Source organism: Danio rerio, chromosome 20 (assembly GCF_049306965.1).
Source record: "Danio rerio strain Tuebingen ecotype United States chromosome 20, GRCz12tu, whole genome shotgun sequence".
Classification (NCBI taxonomy): Eukaryota; Metazoa; Chordata; class Actinopteri; order Cypriniformes; family Danionidae; genus Danio; species Danio rerio.
Genome location: NC_133195.1, coordinates 36,780,476 through 36,806,938, shown reverse-complemented (window position 1 = coordinate 36,806,938; position 26,463 = coordinate 36,780,476). Strand labels below are relative to the sequence as shown.

General features: G+C 39.3%; 2 protein-coding genes across 4 annotated transcripts in view; one reads left to right on the top strand and one right to left on the bottom strand.

The window, feature by feature from the left end:
* LOC141379496 (uncharacterized) lies at window positions 1–26,100 on the bottom strand. The gene is made up of 5 exons (XM_073933903.1): window positions 23,970–26,100; window positions 22,837–22,959; window positions 21,979–22,691; window positions 103–909; window positions 1–6 (listed from the first exon to the last, which is right to left on the bottom strand). Exons 1-5 carry the CDS (start codon window positions 24,109–24,111, stop codon window positions 1–3), a joined length of 1,791 nt encoding a protein of 596 aa, XP_073790004.1. The 5' UTR covers window positions 24,112–26,100.
* Window positions 1–26,463, top strand: part of LOC141379352 (rho-associated protein kinase 2-like) — a 35,770-nt gene that overhangs the window by 1,926 nt on the left and 7,381 nt on the right. For 2 of the 3 annotated variants that reach the window (XR_012395897.1, XM_073933459.1), the window contains exons 1-3: window positions 16,798–17,665; window positions 19,245–19,389; window positions 19,481–19,624. The gene's annotated coding sequence lies outside the window, so the exon portion shown is untranslated. Of the gene's footprint in view, window positions 1–16,797; window positions 17,666–19,244; window positions 19,390–19,480; window positions 19,625–26,463 lie in introns of those variants that run through there. The other variant, XR_012395896.1, reaches the window with a different exon arrangement.

Sequence of the window (26,463 nt, the reverse complement as noted above, 5' to 3'; positions counted from 1 at the left end):
TCAATACTTTTGAAACAGAGAATTAAGCAGATGAACACAACACACAGCACATACAGTATTGTACAAAACACATTTTTATTGATGTTGTACAATGTTGTTCACCCTCCTCCTTCTCATACAGTATGTCTCTACTCCTCTACTTTGTTCTTTGTCTTCCTCGTTCATACTGTTATTTTTTCTTGGCCGCCTCCTCCTTCTCCTTTTCTTCACCACCTCCTCCTCCTCCTCCTCCTTTTCAATGTCATTCATTTGCTCTTTCTCCTCAATGTGATTCTCCACCTCCTCACTTTCCTTTCCTTCCATCTCCTCCACTTCTTCCACCTTGCAGTTTTTCCTTGGCCGCCGCCTCCTTCTCCTTTTCTTCACCTCCTCCTCCTCCTCCTCCTCCTTTCCAATGTATTTTATTTCCTCCTCATTTTTCTCCTCCTCAGCTTTCATCTTGTCCTCCTCCTCCTCCTTTATTTGCTCAATCAGAAACTTTGCCGCAGATAGCCTTCTAGCGATAATTTTGCTTTTCCAGAACTCCTTCTCTGACAGTCGGGTGCTGGTATCTTTCTTTCTTTTCTTTTTCTCCACCACCACCTTCTCCTCTTTCATCACCTTCTCCTCCTTCTCCACCACCGTTTCCTTCTGCATCATCTCTTTCTCTTCTTCCTTTTTCTCCACCACCTTCTCCTCCTCCATTTTCCTTCTCCAGAACTCCTCCTCTGACAGTCGGGTGCTGGTATCTTTCTTTCTTTTCTTTTTCTCCACCACCTCCTCCTCCTTCTCCACCTCTTCCTTCTGCATTATCTCTTTCTCTTCTTCCTTTTTCTCCACCACCTTCTCCTCCTCCATTTTCCTTCTCCAGAACTCCTCCTCTGACAGTCGGGTGCTGGTATCTTTCTTTCTTTTCTTTTTCTCCACCACCTCCTCCTCCTTCTCCACCTCTTCCTTCTGCATTATCTCTTTCTCTTCTTCCTTTTTCTCCACCACCTTCTCCTCCTCTGTTAGTTGGGTGCTGGTATCTTTCTTTATTTTTTTATTTTTCTCCACCATCACCACTTCCACCACCATCACCACCACCTTCTTCTTTTTCATCACCTGCTCCTTCTTCTCCACCACAATCTCATTCTGCATTATCTCCTTCCCTTCTTCCTTTTTCTCTACCACCTTCTCCTCCCCACTTTTCTCCTCCTCATTTGTCTTTTCTTGCTTTGTGTTATCTTTCTCTGTGTCCACCATCACCACCTCCTCCTTCTCTTCTTCCATCACCTCCTCTTTCTTCTCCACCACCTCCTCCTGCATTATCTCCTTCACTTCTTCCTCTTCCACAATCATCTTTTCATAGATCTCATGTTCAGAATCTGTTAAGACAAATGATTGCAGTTTGCACATAGTACAAAGTCATTTTCAAGGAGACGTTAAACTCCAGATAAAGGGGAGTAAAAATACAGTTTATTAATGACATTATACACTAGAAAATATTGAGATGCAAAAACCATCATTTACCATCAGATGAGGAAAGTGTGAACGGCTCATTACGAGGACAGAAGCAGAACCATCGAAGAGCAGCTCTGATGAAAGAAGCAACCTTGCTCTTCTTTCTCTTCTTTCTCTTTTCTTTCACTTTCTCCTTCTCATCTGTTAAAAGAGAAATGATTGCACATCTTTACACACTTGTCCACAGTAATTTGAGAGAAATTTAAAATGAACATTCACCAAAAACAAAAACCCCAATATATAACCATTTTAAAAAGTTATTGTAGCTAAACCAAGGTTACCACAAATTTACCATGGATTTGCTACACTTTTGTATTTTATTATTAATTATTGTATTTGACTATAATATTTTATTATTTTCATGTTATATAAAACTGCTTACACAAATGATCAATGCACCAAACGATTTAAAAACTACATGTTCAGTGCACTTTTTTAAAATAGAAAGCTGAATACTGGGTTATATTGCACAGCTAGAGTTTTTCAGCCAACAGTAAATTTCCGATGAAAGGTTTCTGTGATTATTTAACATTTTATAAGGTTGCTTTTACAGCATAAACATTGTAATGTAATTAAATTACAATCAGTTAAATTAACCCAAGCATTCATTTAGTTGTTCAAGCATAAAACGAGACGATAGTCTATTGTATGGAACCGCTAGCACCGTCAGTACCAGCAGGCTAGCGCAGAAACTCCATTTAAAATACTGAGCTAAAATAAATTTTCATGTTTATTTTAAATGTCATTTAATGCAGTGATTCTTGTCCGGTCTGAGACCCACTTTATATCAAATATATATTAGTCAGTGATGATCACATATTTTTAAAGAGAACAGATCTTAAATGTGGTGATTTTGTAATGGAAAGACAGTTCACCGAAAGCCATCGGGGCTGTCGGTTGAAAATGAAAAGTCTGTGTGCATATCTCATTTTACTAAAGGATTTTAGACTAAAGTTGTATCAGAAAAGCTGAAAATGAAATACATTATCATTTTACCCAAAGTGTTGCATTAAGATGCACGTGAATGCAATGATAGCCAGCAGTTTAACCAGCTGTCTATTATCCTGTTCAAACATTATTTTTAATAGTAAGTATATTATTATGTCAGGAAAACACTGGATATTGGATAGCACAATGTAAATAAGACTCACTATTAGTGCCATTTTTTGGCCTTTCTTTGAGCTGCTTCACTTTTTTCTGGCTCTGGGAGATCTTGCAGGCTTTGTCTTCCTCCATTTTAGCAGCTGATGTTGTGGGGAGATCAGAATTCTGTTCGACCATCATATAGTTCGGTACAGGGTTTCAGTCTTTCACCTGTAACCTTTCAAAAACTTGGGGTTTGCTAGCTGGAATAGGATGAGGATTTCGGTCTTGCACCGTGAATCACTCAAACGGAAGATGTTCAATCGCTGAGACAGTCTCAAAACTCTCGGAACGCAAGTATTTAAACACTTAAAAACACACCTGTACTACTCCACGACAACAAACCCACAAGATATTCTCCGATGATGCAGGGCTTCAAGTACACTTTTGGTATGCGCTCTATTCTCAGAACATGTCACTATGGTAACAAGACATAAGACTAAGAAATGTTTTCTTTTAAATTCAAATGACTGCAAATGTGCAAATGACATAAAATAAATGACTAAAATAAAAATAACTAAATAAATTAATCTAAAGGATAAAAGCTGTCTTAAATAAATAATCAGTTAGAAATTGATGTAACTGTAGACAAAGAAGCACAACAAATGAAACGTGAGAGGTTTGTGAAACTTAAACACAAAACTGACATATATTGACTGAAATAATATATAATAAATTAATTTGAAGTATTCCGCTTCAATGTGATCCATTCAGCAAGACATGCTGCAAATATACATGCCATTTCCATAAGAAATAAATAATATAGTCATTAGTGTAGGAGTGCAACATCAACTCGCAGGAAAACAAAAATCAAAACTTAATGTAAATAATTACCTTTGAACAGAAAATATAGTTTAACAAATGAAAATCAGAGTTCCAAGATGGCGGCTTGAAGAAAGGCTGTGTGTAGTTAAGCGGTAGTGTCACGTTGTCATATTTTAAAACTTTCAGTAGGTTATGTTTTTACACGCGCAGACTCAGTATTTTACAGTATGAGCATAGATGACTACTTTCTGAGGCAATCGGAAAATATGCCACGTAAAAAAAACGCAGTTTACCAGCCGTGAAGAGGCTAACGAACATCCTGACGGCGCTAACAAGAGCTCATCCACAAACCCACTGTCGGACGCGGTAGCGGAGATTACAGCTAATATCTCTAAACTCATAAATGATAAAATGGACCCGATATCACAGCTACTGCAAATGCACCGATAGATATGCGGTCATATGCTAGACGAGCATAATAAAAGGATTGCAGAAGCGGAAACCAGGATATCTGAGGTGGAAGACGAATTGTCCCCTTTCAAAACTAAACTACAAAGTCTGGAGAAACTTGTGCACGATTTGAATGAAAGGGCAGACGACCTTGAAAACAGGGGCAGACGGAAGAATATCCGAATTGTCGGATTACCTGAGGGCATAGAAGGTGAATATCCAACGCGATTCTTCGAGTCATGGCTTCCTGAGACCCTCGCCATCACAACAAAAGAGGGCCGTATAAAGTTAGAAAGAGCGTGTAAGCTGAGAAACTATTATATATTTTTCCTTCTATGCTAATGAAGGACTACTGAGACATTCCAAGCATGGGATGGGTCCTCCTGGTGAGGCAGAGTTCCTCACAGCTCCGATACACATCTCTGCCATTTGCTTACAGTAACCATGTGCTCTTCACCATACACAATTCATCTGCTTGTGTTCTTCTGATATCTTTGTCATGTTTGGTGTCATTTGACAGTTTATGACTTCAGTGTTGTAGTGATGAAATCAACAGAGACATTGATTAATTGTATTTCAATGTACAATATATTTACTACTGTTGGGTCATGGCCTGAGGAGAGTATGTTAATGTTCTTCTCCCCCACTTCATCTCTTCAACTTTGTTCTCATGTTCAGCTGGTTTTGGGGGTTGGTTTTCACTCATGTTTGACAATGCTTTGCTCAGGGTATAATAGGGAAAGGTAACTGTTGATCTGGGAGAATGGCTTTTAGGCCCCGTTTACACTAATGCGTTTTAGTTTGAAAACGCATAAGTTTTGCTACGGTTACGCCAACCGTCCACACTACGCCGGAGTTCTCAAGCGCCGAAAACGGAGCGTTACGAAAACGCTTGAGAGGCCGTTTTCATTCTGAAACGCTGCTGCTCCGTCTCAGTGTGGATGATGGAAAACGGAGACATCTGAAAACGGAGGCTGGGCTGCTGACATTCACCTCTCTGATTGGGGCTTTCCTGAATATTAAGTAGCCTAACACACACAGTTCAGTCCTGCATTTTCTCCGTGTAAGTTCAGACTTCGCAAGTTTGATCAATGCTGCAGTCTCTTCTTCTCAGTTTGATATGGAAAAGCAGACTATACCGAGGACACGGGTAAATCTTCAAAGGGAACAGTGTACTTTATAACTTCATTCACATCACCTTGGCTACGTTGTTTCACTTTCTCAACAATAAATTGTATACATGATTTAAGGGAACTGCCTATTTTTATTTTAATATTAACAACTAAACAGACAGCAGAAATGTTGAGGCGCCGTGCTGCATGAGCGTCATCTTCACTGTGTGGATATTTATAACAAAACGGAGCCGATAACAACTGTCTCCTTTCAATTTCAGTAAAAATACGAAACACACCCTCTCTTTTGCTGAATATCAGTTTTAATAATCGATAATGGCCATTATAAAAGTATAACATACAATAAGTTTTTACATTATAGGAAATAAAGGCAAGCGATCAGTCAATATACATAATAGGCTACGTGGTTTCATCAATCATTAACTTATCTTTGCGCTCAGCCAAAACACGTTACCTGAGAAAAAGTAAGATTCTAATGACCAAAGTCAGGAAATATGTCGTTAGATAAAGACAACAAGATGAATGAAATATCCTGTTTAATAAATATAGTGAGATATTAGATCCAGCGGTAGATGCTTGATGAGAAGTCCGACTAGCAGAGCTCTCATCTGGGTAGATGAGCTGCAGCGCTTGCCAGAGAGTGTCTGTGTGGTCACGTGATGTGCGTTTTCAGCGTTTTGGTGTGGACGGAGAGCAGTTCAGAAACGCTGGGTGAAACGCGAGTGTGGACGCGGATCGTTTTCATTCTAAAACGCCGTTTTAAAACTAAAACGCACTAGTGTAAACGGGGCCTTACTCTGCATCTCCCGCACACCAGTGCGTAGCCTCATATGCTAACAAAGGCAGTTTCACTGTCTTTGTTGCTCAGCAGTGCATATGTTACAGCTAATTTCTTTATACAGTATGTTAGTTTGTTTCATTCTAATGTCTGTATATTTAAACATGTAACTTAATAAACAACTTTGCCTGCTTTAAGACATAAAGATTATTTCTCTTTATCAATGATGATAACAACTTTAATGGAGTCAGATTAATTACAATGGAGTCAGATAAACATGGATTTAAACACGCCATCCTTCAACTGCTTTCTGTTTTCCGATTATTGGTTCAGAATAGCAGCGTAAGTTTCAAGCCTTACAATTTGGCAAACCCGACGTGATATAATTTTGCCAAGTTTAAATCGCAAGATACTTTTTGTATCAACATCTACTTTGCTTATCCTGGAAATTGATTATTTTACTCTTGGACACACGATGGTCATCAGAATGAGAACTCTTCTGAGTGGATTAAAGCTGAACTTCTAACCACAGAGTGGGTAAGTCTGTTTTCATTGCTTCATGGCTTGGTAGGGAAAGTCTCCATTTGCATGAATTGTATGAAACAGGAATTAGAAGTAACAGAATAATCCAAGTAATCATCTCACTGTGAAATCCAAGTAAATGTCCTCCAATATGGAGTGGAGTACTTATAACGAATATGATCTGTTTACATTATGGACTGAAAATGTTGAGCCTCTACTGTACAAACTCACTAGAAAAGGCCTCGATTTGGAAGCTACTAGTGAGGACATTTCCATATGGTGGAAAACAGTGGGCATCAAACAAAAGAAATGTAAACACAAAGAAATCATTGAGGCTTTAAATTACCTGAATGCCTCTAGCATACGCAATAACCTTATAAAGGTGTTTGCAAATTTAAAGGATAAAACTGAACAATTGGTCACAGCAGATTCTGAAGCACAAAAGTCACAAGAAAAAATTAAACATCTACAATCACAGCTAGACAAACTACTAGAAGATCAATTAGCATTGGCTAAAAGATGTGAGAAATACATGGACATAATTGAAGATTTGAAAAACAAATTGATTGTGCAAAAACTAATGCCTGTCAGAAACACAAAAGCTAACGAGCTTATGACTTCGGAATCAGAAGAAGCTGAAGACACATCTCTGCAAAAGGTGCCTGTTTCAGCTTTAAAGGTTATGAAACACCCAAACGGCACAGAAACAAGCATTCAACGTGCTTTAACAGTACATGAATGCAACTCATTTAAAGCAGAGATTGGACCATTCCCTCTTAAAGGGCCCTTCCAACCATGGTGGAGGCGAGTTGTTAGACACAAATATGCATTTCAACTCGAACCAAAAGACATTTGGCAAATTGTTTTAACCTCAATTCCAAATGTTCTAATCTATAAGGCCCCACAAGTCTTAATTGAAGGCACAATTATACAGCCAATACACCCCAATGAGTCTGAGAGTGAGATCTTGAACAGACTAAAACTCTGCCTTTGTGACCTGCGTGGTAAAAGCCCTGCTGAATGGGAGTTGATTTACAACCGGAAACAGAATATTGCAGAATCGTTTGAGACATATGCCGAAAATTTGTTTGAACTTTTTGAAGAATATTCTGGCATAGACAATGTTATACGCAACAATCCAACTCTTTTGGGATTACTGGTTGAACATGCAGGGCCCCACATTCAGAAAGCGCTCATGGCTGGTGCTAGTCCACCACAAAACACTTTTGAAGACATTGTGAACTGGGGAACAAAGGTCGAGTCACGCAGACAAATGCGTAGTGAATTAGCAGCATCAGGGTGTCATGAAGATGTTAAAGCTATTAGCCAATCTAGCAAAATACCTTGCAAGAAACAAGATCGATTCTGTTGTTCCTGTTTAAAAATGGGCCACACTGAACAGAAGTGTTGGTCTCTGAACAGAGGCAGACCTCCGCCCTATTTCCTGAGACGTAGACAGTCTCAATCTAAGGACACAGAACAACACTCTAGAAGCAGCCAAAATTCAACTTCAAGTAAAACTATAACTGAGTTGACAAATATGGCTATGCAAGGTCTCCAGCTATTAGCGTCATTTGCTAGTGGGCTAACAGCTCAATAGAAATAACCTAATAATATTACACCCTGACTGCACTGATCCTTTTTGCATTTTCAAACCTGTGATTGTGTTAAACATGCAGCCTTCCTCATAAACACACAATAGTTGTTTGTACTACTACATGTATACATAGACTACTAGAATTGTTAAACAATATCTAGTGAACTGTGTTAATGTTGGATTTGATTGTCTCCTATAAGTGGACCGCTCTGCTATTTTCCATATAGCTGCAGCTGAACCATAAAACAGGAGCACAAAACTTGCCACCTGGCTACAGTGTTATTCGCAATTGCATTAACATGAAAATGCTTTCCTTCCAGCAGGATTCGGTATCAATGCACTTGTCCTTTTTACCATGCTCTAATAACAAACCAAGGTGTGGATCTTTGAGCCTGATCACAACCCCATCTTACATTTCAAGGGCTTCCTGTTAAAACAACAGGACCAAATTTGCATCACAATTGTCAATAGAAACTTTTGTTACTTTTGGTCGGAGCATGGTCACACCAACACATTCACACAGTTAAATACAATCACATAAACCATACCATTTGTCTCTCTACGCATAGTCAAATTAAACTCTTCTTTTTAACTAAAATATTTTCATATTGGAAAGCTATACGTCAGCGGTGTGCTTTCCTATAAGGAAAATTTCCATTCATTTTTTGTTCACCTAAACCATTTTGCTTTTTACCTTTTTAAATCTTTTTTATGCTTTCTCACAGCAATTTTTGTTTTCAATAACTGAATGGACTTTCATGATATTTCCATTTGAGACATTTTAACCTTTTTAGATCCCTTTTTATTTTTACAGTTAAGTCATAACAAAGGCAATTTTTTGAAATTTCTGAATTTGATCACATTAATTATATTATGCTCTTACTATAAAAGCAAGTCCTGAAATCAACCAAACTTTTGATAAAGACAAATATTTTCAGAAACATTAACGGTGTTTTATGTTTTTTAGATGATGCTCCTACTATCAGAGAGGGGTTTGAATTCATTACTGGTGGACTTTTTCCAAAGACTTGTAAATTTTTCCAGAAACATTAAAAGTCCCATTTTTTGTTTTTACACCATATTCATTTATATTGTTGTTGCTCCTACTATCAGATAGGGGTTTGGAATCAACATATATTACAGTATTTCAATCTTTTCAAAGGTCTCATTTATTTGTCTTGTTTTTCACAACTTTTTCAGTTACTCTTAAATCCTGTATATCAAAGCATATACTTTATCTTTTTAACATGAACCGATTTAATTTGGCCACTTCATAATCAACCAAATTGTTTTTATTTTATTTTTATTTGCTTTCTTCCTAAACACCAGAAAGATTATAATCCCTATCATGTTGTTACTTTCCCTTCATTATATTCTGAGCAAACATTACATTATATGTCATTTATTTTGTCTTTGGACATTGAGTTTTCATTTGAAATGCTGATATTTGAACTACTACATGCTTATATTGCCATATAACCTCTATGACAAATGCCAGTTTTGCAGATATGTTTTTTCTTCTCATTGCCATGGTCATTCTTTTGCTGTTCTGTCACCAGTTATACATCGTCAATGAATGCCTCTTTCAGTTTTCATGGGTTGCTCTCCTTTGCAAATCATTTTCTGTGCATAAAGGTAAAGGCAGCTTCAGTGTGGAACACAAACACTTGAGAATTGAAGAAGCCCTCCACAAGATATACTAAATCCCACAGATAACAGAGATTACTTGGCTTGCTAAGCCAGAGACGGACATACATCTTGTGAAATGGACATTAGGATCCAGACAAGAATTCCTGACAAGTGTCCCCATGTGATCATCTGACTATGCATACACCTGACAGGAAAAGGTGTTCTGTGTGCATATCTTCTGAGCGTCATTGACAATGATCATCATCAGTCTGCACTGCTCTGCCAAAGGAGACACTGGATTACTCTTCTCAGCTTTAATTTGAGGTCACATGTGGACCTTTTATAATTTCTGAGGTCCAATGAACCTGAGAGGGGACTGTAAGCTGAGAAAATATTATATATTTTTCCTTCTATGCTAATGAAGGACTACTGAGACATTCCAAGCATGGGATGGGTCCTCCTGGTGAGGCAGAGTTCCTCACAGCTCCGATACACATCTCTGCCATTTGCTTACAGTAACCATGTGCTCTTCACCATACACAATTCATCTGCTTGTGTTCTTCTGATATCTTTGTCATGTTTGGTGTCATTTGACAGTTTATGACTTCAGTGTTGTAGTGATGAAATCAACAGAGACATTGATTAATTGTATTTCAATGTACAATATATTTACTATTGTTGGGTCATGGCCTGAGGAGAGTATGTTAATGTTCTTCTCCCCCACTTCATCTCTTCAACTTTGTTCTCATGTTCAGCTGGTTTTGGGGGTTGGTTTTCACTCATGTTTGACAATGCTTTGCTCAGGGTATAATAGGGAAAGGTAACTGTTGATCTGGGAGAATGGCTTTTACTCTGCATCTCCCACACACCAGTGCGTAGCCTCATATGCTAACAAAGGCAGTTTCACTGTCTTTGTTGCTCAGCAGTGCATATGTTACAGCTAATTTCTTTATACAGTATGTTAGTTTGTTTCATTCTAATGTCTGTATATTTAAACATGTAACTTAATAAACAACTTTGCCTGCTTTAAGACGTAGAGATTCTTTCTCTTTATCAATGATGATAACAACTTTAATGGAGTCAGATTAATTACAATGGAGTCAGATAAATATGGATTTAAACACGCCATCCTTCAACTGCTTTCTGTTTTCCGATTATTGGTTCAGAATAGCAGCGTAAGTTTCAAGCCTTACAAGCGCACCGGTCCCTCGCTCACAACGACCACGTCCTATCCTGGTAAGATTTCACAATTTCCAAGACATACAACGTGTGTTAAATGCTTCGCGGGAGCTGGGATCCAGAGGTTCTCCATTAAAATTTGAAGACAGCACAGTGATGATTTTTCAGGATTTCTCCGCGTCCGTTCTCCGTAAACGCAGGATGTTCGACGAAGTCAAGAAACGCCTGAAGTCCATAGGCGCGGAATACAGGCAAATTTACCCTGCCCTCCTCAAGGTAAACTTTCGTGGCTCAGTGAAGATGTTTCATGACCCAGCTGCTGTTGTGGCATTTCTAGACTCGTTGAATGCAACGTCTACCGATAGTACCTGAATCACCTGATGGGAGACCACTTGCGTGATAGTCGCCCAACTCATACCACAGGTCTCTCAGACACGCACACATTAACGTGAAGGCAGACATTGTGAATTTAACTGGGTATTTGAGAAATATTGGCCAATAAGGTGTTCTGTTTGGTTTATTAAACCATGCTGATGTTTATAGCGGCACTACCGCTTGATATTTAGGTAGGAGTTTTCTTAGTAGTTCCTTTTGTCGTTAAGGGGCCTCTAATTCACAGTTACTCTCATTTCACGAGTTCACACTTGCATTCATTTAAGTATAAAGCATATTTGGCGTGCTGTCAGAGGGAGGGCTCTGAGCTCGAGGAGACACCCCAACTCGAGTTATTCCCCTTATCAGGAAACAAAGAGGAGTTGGGATTCGAGCAAAGTATCTAGCCCGGCCCCAGATTGCTCCCCCCGGGAATGTAATGCAAGAGGTGAGGTGACGGGGTGGTGGAGGGATGCTAAAGTCGTGAGATGCTGCAGGTAAGACAGCTTTGGTATATATAGGGGTTGCTCAAGAACTGATTTGATGATGGGATAATTGTCAATGACGTATTCGATACTCCCGTAGGAGCAGTCACTGCACTTGCAGTGGTGCATAATTATGAGGTGTATGTCTCCCATAGGAGCGGTCACTGTACTAACAGTGGTGCATGATAATAGGGTGTGTATCTCCTGTATGAGGTATGAGTGGTCACTGCCCTAGCGGCAGTGTGTAATAAGGTGTGCGTCACCCGTAGGAGCAGTCACTGCACTTGCAGTGGTGCATAATTATGGGGTGTACGTCTCCCATAGGAGCGGTCACTGCGCTTGCAGTGGTGCATAAAAATAAGGTGTGTATCTCCTGTATGAGGTATGAGCGGTCACTGCCCTAGCGGCAGTGTGTAATAAGGTGTGCGTCTCCCGTAGGAGCAGTCACTGCGCTTGCAGTGGTGCATAATTATGAGGTGTACGCCTCCCGTAGGAGCGGTCACTGCGCTTGCAGTGGTGCATAATTATAAGGTGTACGTCTCCCGTAGGAGCGGTCACTGTACTAACAGTGGTGCATAATAATAAGATGTGTGTCTCCTGTATGAGGTATGAGTGGTCGCTGCCCTAGCGGCAGTGTGTAATAAGGTGTGCGTCTCCCGTAAGAGTAGTCACTGCACTTGCAGTGGTGCATAATTATAAGGTGTACGTCTCCCGTTGGAGCGGTCACTGTACTAACAGTGGTGCATAATAATAAGATGTGTGTCTCCTGTATGAGGTATGAGTGGTCGCTGCCCTAGCGGCAGTGTGTAATAAGGTGTGCGTCTCCCGTAAGAGTAGTCACTGCACTTGCAGTGGTGCATAATTATAAGGTGTACGTCTCCCGTTGGAGCGGTCACTGTACTAACAGTGGTGCATAATAATAAGGTGTGTGTCTCCTGTATGAGGTATGAGTGGTCGCTGCCCTAGCGACAGTGTGTAATAAGGTGTGCGTCTCCCGTAGGAGCAGTCACTGCGCTTGCAGTGGTGCATAATTATAAGGTGTGCGTCTCCCGTAGGAGCAGTCACTGCGCTTGCAGTGGTGCATAATTATGAGGTGTACGCCTCCCGTAGGAGCGGTCACTTGCAGTGGTGCATAATTAGGTGTATGTCTCCAGTGGGAGCTATCACTACACTTGTAGTGGTGCATAATAATAAAGTGGGCTTCCCCTATGGGAGCGGTCGCTGCACTAGCAGTGGCGCGTGATGAAGTGTACGTCTTCAGGGGGAGCTGTTACTGCACTTGCAGTGGCACATAATAGTAAGGTATGCTTCTCCCATAGGAGCAGTCACTGCGCTTGCGGTGGTGCAAAATAATAGGGTGTGTGTCTCCCGTATGAGTAGTCAATGCCCTAGCAGCAGTGTGTAATCAGGTGTGCGTCTCTTGTAGGAGAGGTCACTGCAGTAGCAGTAGTATGTAATAAAGTGTGCATCTCCTGTAGAGTCGGTCACTGCGCTTGCAGTAGTGCATAATGATAAGGAGTGTGACTCCGGTAGGAGCGGTGACTACGCTTGCAATAGTACAAAATGATAAGGTGTGCAACTCCTGTAGGAGCAGTCACAGCGCTTGCAATAATACGAAATGATAAGGTGTGCGACTCCTGTAGGGGCAGTCACTGCACTTGCAATAATACAAAATAGGGTGTGTGACTCCTGTAGGAGCAGTAACTGCGCTTGCAGTGGTGCGTGATAAATAAGGTGTGCGTCTCCAGTGAGAGCGGTCACTGCGCTAGCAGTGGTGTGTAATAATAATAATGTGTACGTCTATCGTAGAAGCAGTCACTGCGCTTGCAGTGGAGCGTAATAAGGCGTGTGTCTAAAGTGGAAGCAGCCACTGTGCTTGCAGCAGTACGTAATAGGGTGTACGTCCCCAGTGAGAGTGGTCGCTGTGCAGCAGCAACCTTATAATAGAACTCCTTGAAGGGGTTAATGACCAGGATTAGGAAAGGTTTAGGGGTTGAAATAGTAAAAGGGGGGCAATGATGGCGCATTTTCACTGACTTTTCAGTTTCATTTCTGTGAAAAACGTAATTGATAGTATTAGAGGAACTTAAAGGGTCACGAAACACCAACACACATTTTTTGAGCTGTTGACAGTCGTATATGTGTCCCACACTGCTAAAAACACTATTAAGACACCTATATTTCACTAAAAAGTGTAAATTGGTTGTTTTTGCGTTATTTCAAGCAAATTCGTACTTCCGGTTTGAAACGAATTTTTGAAGCAGCGTCACGGTCATGACATAATAGCGTGTATTCCAGCGTGCAGACTGGGCGTCTGTGCCAGAGTGTGTCTTATTACGTCTTACAGTGTGATGCATTAATGCATGAGTAAGGCTTGGTTCAAACCAATCAGCGCGCTCTATTGTGCAACTTCATTAATATTCATTACTGTCACCGTGTTTTCAGGACAGAGACGCCACGTTGTGTTGGCAAAACAAGCGTGAAGTGTTGCTTTTATAGTTTGCTGCAGTTAAGTTTCGTTTTCATTTTCTCTCTGTGAGAGCTCAGAGTCACGTGTGGATTAACAGTGTACGCGACGCTCGACAACAATAACTTACGTGTCTAAGGAGGATTATTGTTTACCTGAGAGCTGTTCTCATCTGCAAACGCTGAGATCGGATTCGCTTGTAGTATTCTCTTCATAAAGACGCGGCTCTAGTTGCTGGTGATTGTTCTGTCTCTACAGATTTGGTAAGTGAGCGACCAGTGCTCTTTGTTTATTCAGTTTGGTCGTATCTAACAAACTATTGCACAGAGTGTAAACACGTTAGCACCACAACCAAACTTTAACCTCGTGTAGGGTTTTTACCGCATTTAGTGACCGGAATAACACTCGCGGCTTTCTGACACTACCTGTCGTGTGCATCTAAGTTTCTGGGAAATTTATAATTAGACTACAGATGTCCATGTAGGTTAAACACCATCACTTTCTCCTGTCTGTGCGTGCGTGTGTGTGTGTGTGTGTGTGTGTGTGTGTGTGTGTGTGTGTGTGTGTGTGTGTGTGTATATATGTATGTATGTATGTATGTATGTATGTATGTATGTATTTTGACTCTGAAACTCGCGCGTGCCCAAATAGACACTCCCACACCATCCCACTTTTCTTCCTTCGACACTCCCCCCTAAACAGAGCTGGACACGCCCACTTTTCTGACTTTTTCCAAAGTAGAGGTGTGAAAACACCCTGCTGAAACAAGGGGGTTTCATGGCCCTTTAAGGTAGTGCGAGGAGCATTGAGTAGTAGCCGAAAGTTTGAATGGAGTTCTATGGTTTATATTGAGTGCAATTAGGACTTGAATCGCTGTGAAATTAGATGGGGTAAGCTAGTCACTGGATTCTGGATGATTTCTGAGCTGACGTTGCTTATCGCTTGGTGTTATTATTAGTTCATAATTATTTATCAAATTTAAGCAATTTATTTTATATATGCGTGTTGTCTATGTAAACTTTAATAACGTATTTAAGTTAATACATGTTAAGTACCTAGACGATGAATCTAAGGAATATAGTCTATGCGTGGCTCAGGATCAGAGGTGGAAGCGAAAGAGAAGAGTGGAGGGGCTGCCGGCGTTAGTGACGACAGCGGAGGCGGCCTCACGCTGGAACTTACGTCGGGGCCTGACAGAAAGTTAGGGACTTGAGCCGTTTGCGGAGGCATGCTCGCGCTACTGATGGCCCTAGGATCACAGGTGGGAGGAAAAGAGAAGAGGGGTTGCCGGTGTTAGTGACGTCAGCGGAGGCAGCCTCACGCTGGCACTTACGTCGGGGCCTGACAGAAAATTGGGGACTAGAGCCGTTTGCGGAGGCATGCTCGCGCTACTAATGGCCCTAGGATCACAGGTGGGAGGAAAAGAGAAGAGGGGTTGCCGGCGTTAGTGACGTCAGCGGAGGCAGCCTCACGCTGGCACTTACGTCGGGGCCTGACAGAAAATTGGGGACTAGAGCCGTTTGCCGAGGCATGCTCGCGCTACTGATGACTCTAGGATCACAGGTGGAAGAAAAAGAGAAGAGAGGAAAGCTACCGGCGCTAGTGACATCAGCGGAGGCGGCCTCATGCTGGAACTTACGTCGGGGCCTGACAGAAAATTGGGGACTAGAGCCGTTTGCCGAGGCATGCTCGCGCTATTGATGACTCTAGGATCACAGGTGGAAGGAAAAGAGAAGAGAGGAAAGCTACCGGCGCTAGTGACATCAGCGGAGGCGGCCTCACGCTGGAACTTGCGTCGGGGCCTGAAGAAAGTTGGGGGCTAGAGCCGATTGCGGAAGCATGCTCACGCTACTGATGGCCCTAGGATCACAGGTGGAAGGAAAAGAGAAGAGAGAAGGGGATGCCGGGGTTAGTGACATCAGCGGAGGCGGCCTCACGCTGGAACTTGCGTCGGGGCCTGAAGAAAGTTGGGGGCTAGAGCCGATTGCGGAAGCATGCTCACGCTACTGATGGCCCTAGGATCACAGGTGGAAGGAAAAGAGAAGAGAGAAGGGGATGCCGGGGTTAGTGACATCAGCGGAGGCAGCCTCACGCTGGAACTTGCATCAGAGCCTGAACAAACCTGGTTAATCTGCAAGCGGCATGAAGGAAGAGTCCGCTTGTTAAGTGGTGACCTGTTGGTGACGTATGTAATACTGTTTCCGGGTCCAAGCCGCCACCTATTTAAGTTGAGAAATTTAATCTTTTATGATCACTTTAAATTCTTATCACACAATAAAGTTAATTTGATACAAAATCAGTGTACGTAACCATGGCTTGGCTGCATAACAAATACCAAAAACGTAACAAATTATAAAAATTTATCACTTCTGCACACTTTCTGTGTGGACGTATGTATTGTGATAGTGATTTCGAAAGTAATAAATCGCTTTGTAAACATTATAATTAACATTTCATGAGTCTCCCCATGCAGTAAGTTGAGAAATTATTTGTTTATGATCAATTTTAAACATATTACACAATAAGTTAGATTTATACAAAGTCATGTTGTACACAACCATTTTGGGCTTGCTGTGTAACAAATACCAAAAATTTTAACAATTTATAAAAATTAATCACTTGCGTCATGTATGAGGCATAGACATATATATTGTGATCATGATTTCCGAAAGTAATAAACCGCTTTGTAAACGATATAATTACCATTCCATGGGTCTCCCCATGCAGTTGAATAGAGCGCTTGGACCCGGAAGCCGCTTCGCGTGACGTCACACTCACGAGCGGACAGGCTTGTTATTCCTAATTTGGCGCGCCAAGAGCAGGCATTGCGGGCACTACTAAGTGGAAATGTTCCGTGCGTGGGGGGTGGATGAGGCCGTAGCGGAGACGTGCTCACGCTGTCATAGCGAATTGGCCGATGGTGATGCTTCACCTGTAGAGCGGTGGCCTGGCACTCGCTTGATCTGGGCCGGTGGTTTCCAACTGGGGAGCGGCTCAGGTTTGTTGCCGGTGTCTGGAAGAGCGGCGGCGTGGCAGGCCTAAGTTAAGACCGCGGACTCTGTTGATATGCTCTGCCGAGTGCTGATGCGCTGGACGTCGGCTTGGAGTTTGCAAGAGGAGCCGTGTCATCCTCATGGAAATTTGCTGTTTGGACAAGGCTACAGCGATTGGATGTGCCAATGCTAAAGTCGTGAGATGCTGCAGGGAAGACAGCTTTGGTATATATAGGGGTTGCTCAAGAACTGATTTGATGATGGAATAATTGTCAATGACGTATTTGATACTGAAACTTCTGCGCATGCTCCTCCCGAAATTTGTTTATAAAACATCACAACGAGAGCTGGTGTGAAATATTTTTGATGTTTAATGACTGTTCTATTGTTCCAGTTTTGCGTTTGTTGTATACTTGGATGAATCCTTTTTTTTATCTCCCCATTTTTTTCATTTTCTTTATTTTTTCCCTTCTTTTTTATTTTATTTTTTCCTTTCTTTTCGTACGATATTCATGCAACCTTATCTATACAAATGGGGGTCACATTATGTTTAATATATACTTAAAATGGTAAATTTGAAGGTCTGTACTTGCTGCTGGACAACATGCTGCTGGACCGCAATGGACACTTCAAACTCGCAGACTTTGGCACATGTACGAAGATGGACTCGGTGTGTGATAAGTGCATTTGAAGTGTCTTTTAAGGGGGTTTAATTCTAACAAAAATGTTTCTCTCCTTTTTTTAAATAATCTAATTGAACAATATTTTGCTTAGTGTGCTTTTGTGCTGATACCTTGGCTAGTTTAGGCCTGACATGGACTAATAGATATGACCACTAGGTGACACCACTACTGTAGGTGACAGCAAGTCTCTTTCTCCTTATCAAAAATAGTAGGCTACTATCTAAATCGGTACTTCATTTTAGTTCTAAGTTGTGTCTTGACAAATTAAAATAGAATAGAGGAAGTGAGAATGAAATTCAGGCTACTGCATTGACGTTGTCACTGTCATGTTGACCTGTCGTCATCAGGCCTCATAGGATAGTAAATGAATTAATTCCACACTTCAGTAATTGATAATTCTGGTACTTTTTGCCTCCTGATTCATTCAATCATTTTCCTTTGGCTTAGTCCCTTTATTAGTCAGGGGTCGCCACAGCGAAATGAACTGCCAACTTATCCAGCATATGTGTTACACAGCGGATGCCCTTCCAACTTCAACCCACTACTGGGAAAAACTTATACAGACTCCTTCAAACATACACTATGGCCACTATGGCCAATTTAATTTATTCAATTCACCTGTAATGCATGTGTTTGGACATGGGGAGAACAAACAAACTCCACAGTGAAATTCCAACTGGCCCAGCCGGGCTCGAACCAGCGACCTTGTTACTGTGAGGCGACAGTGCTAACCACTGAGCCACAGTGTTGCCCCTTGCGTCTTAATTTCTACTACTAGTTCGAATGTACAAGGTCACATGCTGTTTTTCATAAACTGTATACAAGGGTGTGGGATTTTGAATTTATTCTGTTTTGATAAGTGATTCAATGAACATTTATTCAAACAATTGATTCAAAATGGCTGACTCATTTAGAAACAAAGCAATTAGTGACTGTCTTTGTTGATGATTTATTTAAAACAGATTGAAGTTCAACACACACACGCACACACAAACTCTTGCTCTAAGATGCACATTTACTGCTTCAGCTTTTTTTGGTATTTTCTGTTGATCTGTTGAACAGAACTCGCTTTATTGTGTTTTAATGGATGTTCAGGAAAGCCTGCTTGTGTTAACTTGCTTGTATTATTTCACAAAATCCTACACATTTTAAATTTTGTTTGTTTTTCTTAATTGAATGAAGCTCTCTGCAATGCCAGCTCACAATACAAGTACATTTTTATTGAAAACGATGAATATCATACACCAGTAGTTGGTGTGTTTACATGTACTGTACATGACCGAGAATGAGAGAGTTTCTTTTAGATTTTGTAGTGTGGAGATTTACAATTATCACCTCACACATTGCAGCAGATTTGTTTAAACAATCATTAACGTAGGTTACAGAAGTCCTCCATTCGGTGATGATAGATGTCAGTGCTGTCATCTTGTGTCTAGATTGTACAGTGCAGTCCTTGAATTGAATGAATGAATTGTGTAAATAATTGAAATTTTAAACATACTTGTATTTCAGCTACATTAACTCATCCAGTAATGTTTATATCCATGTCTCTACATGTGTGTTTAGACTGGTTTGGTAAGCTGTGACGCTGCTGTTGGGACACCTGATTACATTTCTCCAGAGGTTTTAATGTCTCAAGGATGGACTGGTTATTACGGTCGCGAGTGTGACTGGTGGTCTGTTGGTGTTTTTATTTATGAGCTTCTAGTGGGTGAGTAGTGTCAGCTTCATATGCATCTCTTGTAATTTTAGTTCAGTGTTCTGATCATTAAATTTATTTATTCGTCTGTCACTCTGAGCAGGCGTCACTCCATTTTATTCCGAGTCTCTGGTGGGCACATACTGTATGGAAAGATCATGGATCACAAGAACAGCTTAACTTTCCCAGATGATATTGAAATGTCAAAGGATGCCAAAGACCTCATCTGTGCCTTTCTGAGTAGCAGGTGAGACTGAGAAAAGTAAAGATTTGATTTGAGTTTTTTTCAAGTTCAGACTCTTAGTCTCTTAATATAAACTTACTTGTTTGTTTTTAGAGGTTGGCTGGTAACATGTATTTTTTTCAATTTGAAATTAACTTTACTGTAAAAAAAAGCAAATTTTCAGGACAATTTATTACACACATGATGAGATTTCTTTCCTAGTTTGGAGTTTATAACCTGGGTTTGACATTAGCTTTTTTGATCACCAGCCACAGTGGCAAGGAGTTTTCTTGCCATAAATTACAAGGCACAGAAATAAAGGAGATTAATTTAGCAGCTTCAGTGAGAAAAATGTGCAGTTTTTGCTCAGTTTATTCTCAGCTAATGTGATGGAAAAACATATTTTGCCTCTGTAGCCAGAATATGATGATCCATTTCCCCAAACACAAATGTTGGCTATAAAAAATGAATAATCTTTATTAAACCATTCAAGATATTCAATGATTTTTTTCTCATAATTTTGCAGCCCTGTATAATTGACACACAGTTTTGTACAACCCAGTGTTGTTGTTGTTTACACTGTGTAGTGTTCTGATTGATTGAATTAGTAAATAATGTGTATATTTGACAAAATACAACAATTTCAATATAATCTTAGCCTGATTACTACAGATACCTAAAACATAAATAAATAGTTTTATCAGTGAAAAAAAAAACGTTTTATCAGTGTTATTATATGAAATGTTCCCTATTTTTAAGGTTTATGGTCAATAAGATTTTTTTTCTTTAATGGTAAATACATAATAGATTACAAATATTAAGTTAAACTTGGTACAACTTTAAAAATGTTATTATATTAAAAGATGTTAAAGTAACATCAAAATATTTGTTGTCTTGACTTTTTGTCATTACATTTTTTACAGTGCAGCTAAAACTTTTTTTTTCTATTCTTTAGCGGATAAATAGCTTTTTTGAATTGCCTGAAAAACCACCTCTTGCCAGTCTGAAGTGTGTGTGTGTGTGTGTGTGTGTGTGTGTGTTTGTTTGTGTGTTTGTGTGAGAGTGGCAGTTTTTGCTAATTAAACATTTCCAATGGACATATTTTCAATTCATAATTTTAGTTTGTGCAACTGTAGGGTAATAGAAACGGAGCGACTAGAGACCTGCACTAAAAGTCTTTAGTCTTGATGGTAAAGTAAACTAAGAGTTCATTAAGTTAGAATTAGATAGAAGTCTAATTGAATAGATTATTAATGGATTTTCATCGTTTGAAGATGTGATGGATTTGTAAGTGGTTTCTATGAAGCTTGTTTCTGCCTCGGAAAGATAGCAATTCTCTGAATTATTCGACTTTAACAATTCTAAACAAGAAATCTGAATCGCAATATAAATCTTAAAGGTCAGACTCCAGGATCTGTAGGTTTACTGTATTAGTGCTGGGCAGATTAATCACATGCAAAATATAAGTCTGACATTATATATGTGTGTGTATTATATATATTTGTTTTGTATATGTGATACACACATACATAGAAACTAAACTATACAAAACAATTTTGTTACATATATATGTTTACATTTATGTTTAATCTAAATATGAATAAACATTTTCTTTAAACAAACAAAATTCAATACTTTTGAAACAGAGAATTAAGCAGATGAACACAACACACAGCACATACAGTATTGTACAAAACACATTTTTATTGATGTTGTACAATGTTGTTCACCCTCCTCCTTCACATACAGTATGTCTCTACTCCTCTACTTTGTTCTTTGTCTTCCTCGTTCATACTGTTACTTTTTCTTGGCCGCCTCCTCCTTCTCCTTTTCTTCACCACCTCCTCCTCCTCCTCCTCCTTTTCAATGTCATTCATTTGCTCTTTCTCCTCAATGTGATTCTCCACCTCCTCACTTTCCTTTCCTTCCATCTCCTCCACTTCTTCCACCTTGCAGTTTTTTCTTGGCCGCCTCCTCCTTCTCCTTTTCTTCACCTCCTCCTCCTCCTCCTCCTTTTCAATGTCATTCATTTGCTCTTTCTCCTCAATGTGATTCTCCGCCTCTTCACTTTCCTTTCCTTCCATCTCCTCCACTTTTTCCAACATGCAGTTTTTTCTTGGCCGCCTCCTCCTTCTCCTTTTCTTCAGCTTCTCCTCCTCCTCCTCCTCCTTTCCAATGTATTTTATTTTCTCCTCATTGTTCTCCTCCTGAGCTTTCATCTTGTCCTCCTCCTCCTCCTTTATTTGCTCAAACAGAAACTTTGCCGCAGATAGCCTTCTGGCGATAATTTTCCTTCTCCAGAGCTCCTTCTCTGACAGTCGGGTGCTGGTATCTTTTCTTTTCTTTTTCTCCACCACCACCTTCTCCTCTTTCATCACCTCCTCCTCCTCTTTCATCACCTCCTTCTCCTTCTCCATCACCTCTTCCTTCTGCATTATCTCTTTCTCTTGCTCCTTTTTCTCCACCACCTTCTCCTCCTCCATTTTCCTTCTCCAGAACTCCTCCTCTGACAGTCGGGTGCTGGTATCTTTCTTTCTTTTCTTTTTCCCCACCACCACCTTCTCCTCTTTCATCACCTCCTCCTCCTTCTCCACCTCTTCCTTCTGCGTTATCTCTTTCTCTTCTTCCTTTTTCTCCACCACCTTCTTCTCTTTCATCACCTCCTCCTCCTTCTCCACCTCTTCCTTCTGCATTATCTCTTTCTCTTCTTCCTTTTTCTCCACCACCTTCTCCTCCTCTGTTAGTTGGGTGCTGGTATCTTTCTTTATTTGTTTATTTTTCTCCACCATCACCACTTCCACCACCATCACCACCACCTTCTTCTTTTTCATCATCTGCTCCTTCTTCTCCACCACAATCTCATTCTGCATTATCTCCTTCCCTTCTTCTTTTTTCTCCACCACCTTCTCCTCTCCACTTTTCTCCTCCTCTTCCTCATTTGTCTTTTCTTGCTTTGTGTTATCTTTCTCTTTGTCCACCACCTCCTCCTCTTCCATCACCTCCTCTTTCTTCTCCACCACCTCCTCCTGCATTATCTCCTTCACTTCTTCCTCTTCCACAATCATCCTTTTATAGATCTCATGTTCAGAATCTGTTAAGACAAATGATTGCAGTTTGCACATAGTACAAAGTCATTTTCAAGGAGACGTTAAACTCCAGATAAAGGGGAGTAAAAATACAGTTTATTAATGACATTATACACTAGAAAATATTGAGATGCAAAAACCATCATTTACCATCAGATGAGGAAAGTGTGAACGGCTCATTACGAGGACAGAAGCAGAACCATCGAAGAGCAGCTCTGATGAAAGAAGCAACCTTGCTCTTCTTTCTCTTTTCTTTTACTTTCTCCTTCTCATCTGTTAAAAGAGAAATGATTGCACATCTTTACACACTTGTCCACAGTAATTTGAGAGAAATTTAAAATGAAAATTCACCAAAAACAAAAACTCCAATATATAACCATTTAAAAAAGTTATTGTAGCTAAACCAAGGTTACCACAAGTTTACCATGGATTTGCTACACTTTTGTATTTTATTATTATTTATTGTATTTGACTATAATATTTTATTATTTTCATGTTATATAAAACTGCTTACACAAATGATCAATGCACCAAACGATTTAAAAACTACATGTTCAGTACACTTTTTTAAAATAGAAAACTGAATACTGGGTTATATTGCACAGCTAGAGTTTTTCAGCCAACAGTAAATTTCCGATGAAAGGTTTCTGTGATTATTTAACGTTTTATAAGGTTGCTTTTACAGCATAAACATCGTGATGTAATTAAATTACAATCAGTTAAATTAATCCAAGCATTCATTTAGTTGTTCAAGCATAAAACGAGACGATAGTTTATTGTATGTAACCGCTAGCACCGTCAGTACCAGCAGGCTAGCGCAGAAACTCCATTTAAAATACTGAGCTAAAATAAATTTTCATGTTTATTTTAAATGTCATTTAATGCAGTGATTCTTGTCCGGTCTGAGACCCACTTTATATCAAATATATATTAGTCAGTGAAGATCACATATTTTTAAAGAGAACAGATCTTAAATGTGGTGATTTTGTAATGGAAAGACAGTTCACCGAAAGCCATCGGGGCTGTCGGTTGAAAATGAAAAGTCTGTGTGCATATCTCATTTTACTAAAGGATTTTAGACTTAAGTTGTATCAGAAAAGCTGAAAATGAAATACATTATCATTTTACCCAAAATGTTGCATTAAGATGCACGTGAATGCAATGATAGCCAGCAGTTTAACCAGCTGTCTATTATCCTGTACAAACATTATTTTTAATAGTAAGTATATTATAATGTCAGGAAAACACTGGATATTGGATAGCACAATGTAAATAAGACTCACTATTAGTGCCATTTCTTGGCCTTTCTTTGAGCTGCTTCACTTTTTTCTGGCTCTTGGAGATCTTGCAGGCTTTGGGAACTTCGTCTTCCTCCATTTTAGCAGCTGATGTTGTGGGGAGATCAGAAATCTGTTCAACCATCATATAATCGGTACAGGGTTTCAGTCTTTCACCTGTAACCACTAAAAAACTTGGGGTTTGCTAGCTGGAATAGGATGAGGATTTCGGTCTTGCACCGTGAATCACTCAAACGGAAGATGTTCAATCGCTGAGACAGTCTTAAAACACTCGGAACGCAAGTTTTTTAACACTTAACAGCCAAAAGCACACCTGTACTACTCCACTTCAACAAACCCACAAGATATTCTCCGATGATGCAGGGCTTCAAGTACACTTTTGGAATGCGTTCTATTCTCAGAACATGTCACTATGGTAACAAGACATAAGACTAAGAAATGTTTTCTTTTAAACTCAAATGACTGCAAATGTGCAAATGACATAAAATAAATGAAAAAATAGCTAAATAAATTGATCTAAGGGACAAAAGCTGTCTTAAATAGATAATCAGTTAGAAATTGATGTAACTGTAGACAAAGAAGCACAACAAATGAAACCTGTGAGGTTTTTGTGAAACTCAAACCACAAAACTGACATATATTGACTGAAATAATATCTAATAAATTATGCTAAAGTATTCCGCTTCAATGTGATCCATCCACCAAGACATGCTGCAAATATACATGCCATTCCATAAGAAATAAATAATATAGTCATTAGTGTAGGAGTGCAACATCAACTCGCAGGAAAACAAAAATCAAAACTAAATGTAAATAATTACCTTTAAACAGAAAATATAGTTTAACAAATGAAAATCAAGAAAATAATTCAGATTCAGGCCGTAAGAGGCAGAACAAATATATGCAAAAGCACAGGCAACATATATTCAAAATGTGAATCAAAAATAGTTGAGTTGGTAACACTGAGTGATCAAAAAATGAAATACAAAATAACTTCATTTACTAAAGTATAGCCAGAATGTTTTTTTTAAACTGCAGATAATGCTAAACATGCTAAACTTTTAGGAATAGTGTATTAGTGTAATAATTGATCATTTTTATATCCTTTTACATAATCTTCCATTTACAATCAAATTATTTACATAAAAAAGTGTGAGTGGACAACATAAAGTTTATAAATAGGCATGAAACTTAAGGGTTTATAACAGAAGCGCATTAGAATAAGAGTTATACTCAATCAATTTGGACCAAATGCTAACAATATATATTTTTGCATTTTTTTGTGTATTTTTCTTCATAATAAATATACTTTAAACAATGTTAAACTTGTAATTAAAAAAGAGGCATGTTGAAAAAAATCTACACAACTATTCAATTCAATTCAGCTTTATTTGTATAGCGCTTTTACAATGTAGATTGTGTCAAAGCAGCTTCACATAAATGGTCATAGTAACTGGATCAGATGCAAACTAGAGTTTTCTTGTTTTGACTCATTAAAATATGTGGTAAAGAAATAACTACATGTGTTCCTTTTTCAATTTCATTGCTCCAACCGGGCCATTAACCAAAAACCATTAGTGTTTAGACATGTATGATCTAAAATTTCATTCATAATGGTCTTAAAATGATCTTAAAAAGTCTTAAATTTGACTTGATGAAACCTGCAGAAACGCTGAAATAATGAGGGCTTTTGTTATGGTGCAGACAGAGAAAGGGAACTTTTTACTACAATAAAATCACATTAAATACATTTCTTTATTGAAATCATTATTTATTTTAAATAACTTTAAATCAAAAGAGCTAGTCAAAGCTGTTAAGTATTGCCAAAGTATTGCAGAATACATAAACAATGAGTACAATCTTAAAGGGATTTTGTAATACATATATAGAATATATACCTACACACACTTAGTTTTAATAAGTACGCAAATAAGAAAACTGATATGATTATTAAAAGATAATGGGAAAAAACAATTAAGAATAATAAATAAAAATACAATACACATTGGTTTATTTATTCAGATGGTTTGTAGTAATACCACCCATATATATGTGTTTGTGTTTGTGTGTGTGCGTGTGTGTGTGTGTGTGTGTGTGTGTGTGTGTGTGTGTGTGTGTGTGTGTGCGTGCGTGCGTGCGTGCGTGCGTGCGTGCGTGCGTGCGTGTGTGCGTGCGTGCGTGCGTGTGTGTATGTGTGTGTGTGTGTGTGTGTGTGTTTAATAAATTAAACTTTAAACAAACATGAGATGGAAATAATGAAAAAAGCAAAATGATAATTAGAGGGAAAAAACATAAATTACAACAAAATTAATAGACAACAAAACTATTTAGTCACATAATACAGTATATATTCACTGGCCACTTTATTAGGTACACCTTAATAGTTTCATATTTCCTTTTGCCTTCCGAACTGCCTTAATTCTTCGCGGCACAGATTCAACAAGGTACTGGAAATATTCCTTAGAGATTTTGGTCCATA

Coding starts and splice junctions, on each gene's coding strand:
- LOC141379496 (XM_073933903.1), bottom strand. CDS start 24,111: ATGATGGTTGAACAGATTTCTGATCTCCCCACAACATCAGCTGCTAAA. Junction 22,960..23,969: donor GCCAAGAAATGGCACTAATA/GTGAGTCTTATT, acceptor CTCTTTTAACAG/ATGAGAAGGAGAAAGTAAAA. Junction 910..21,978: donor TGATGAAAGAGGAGGAGGAG/GTGATGAAAGAG, acceptor AAGGAGGAGGAG/GTGGTGGAGAAAAAGAAAAG.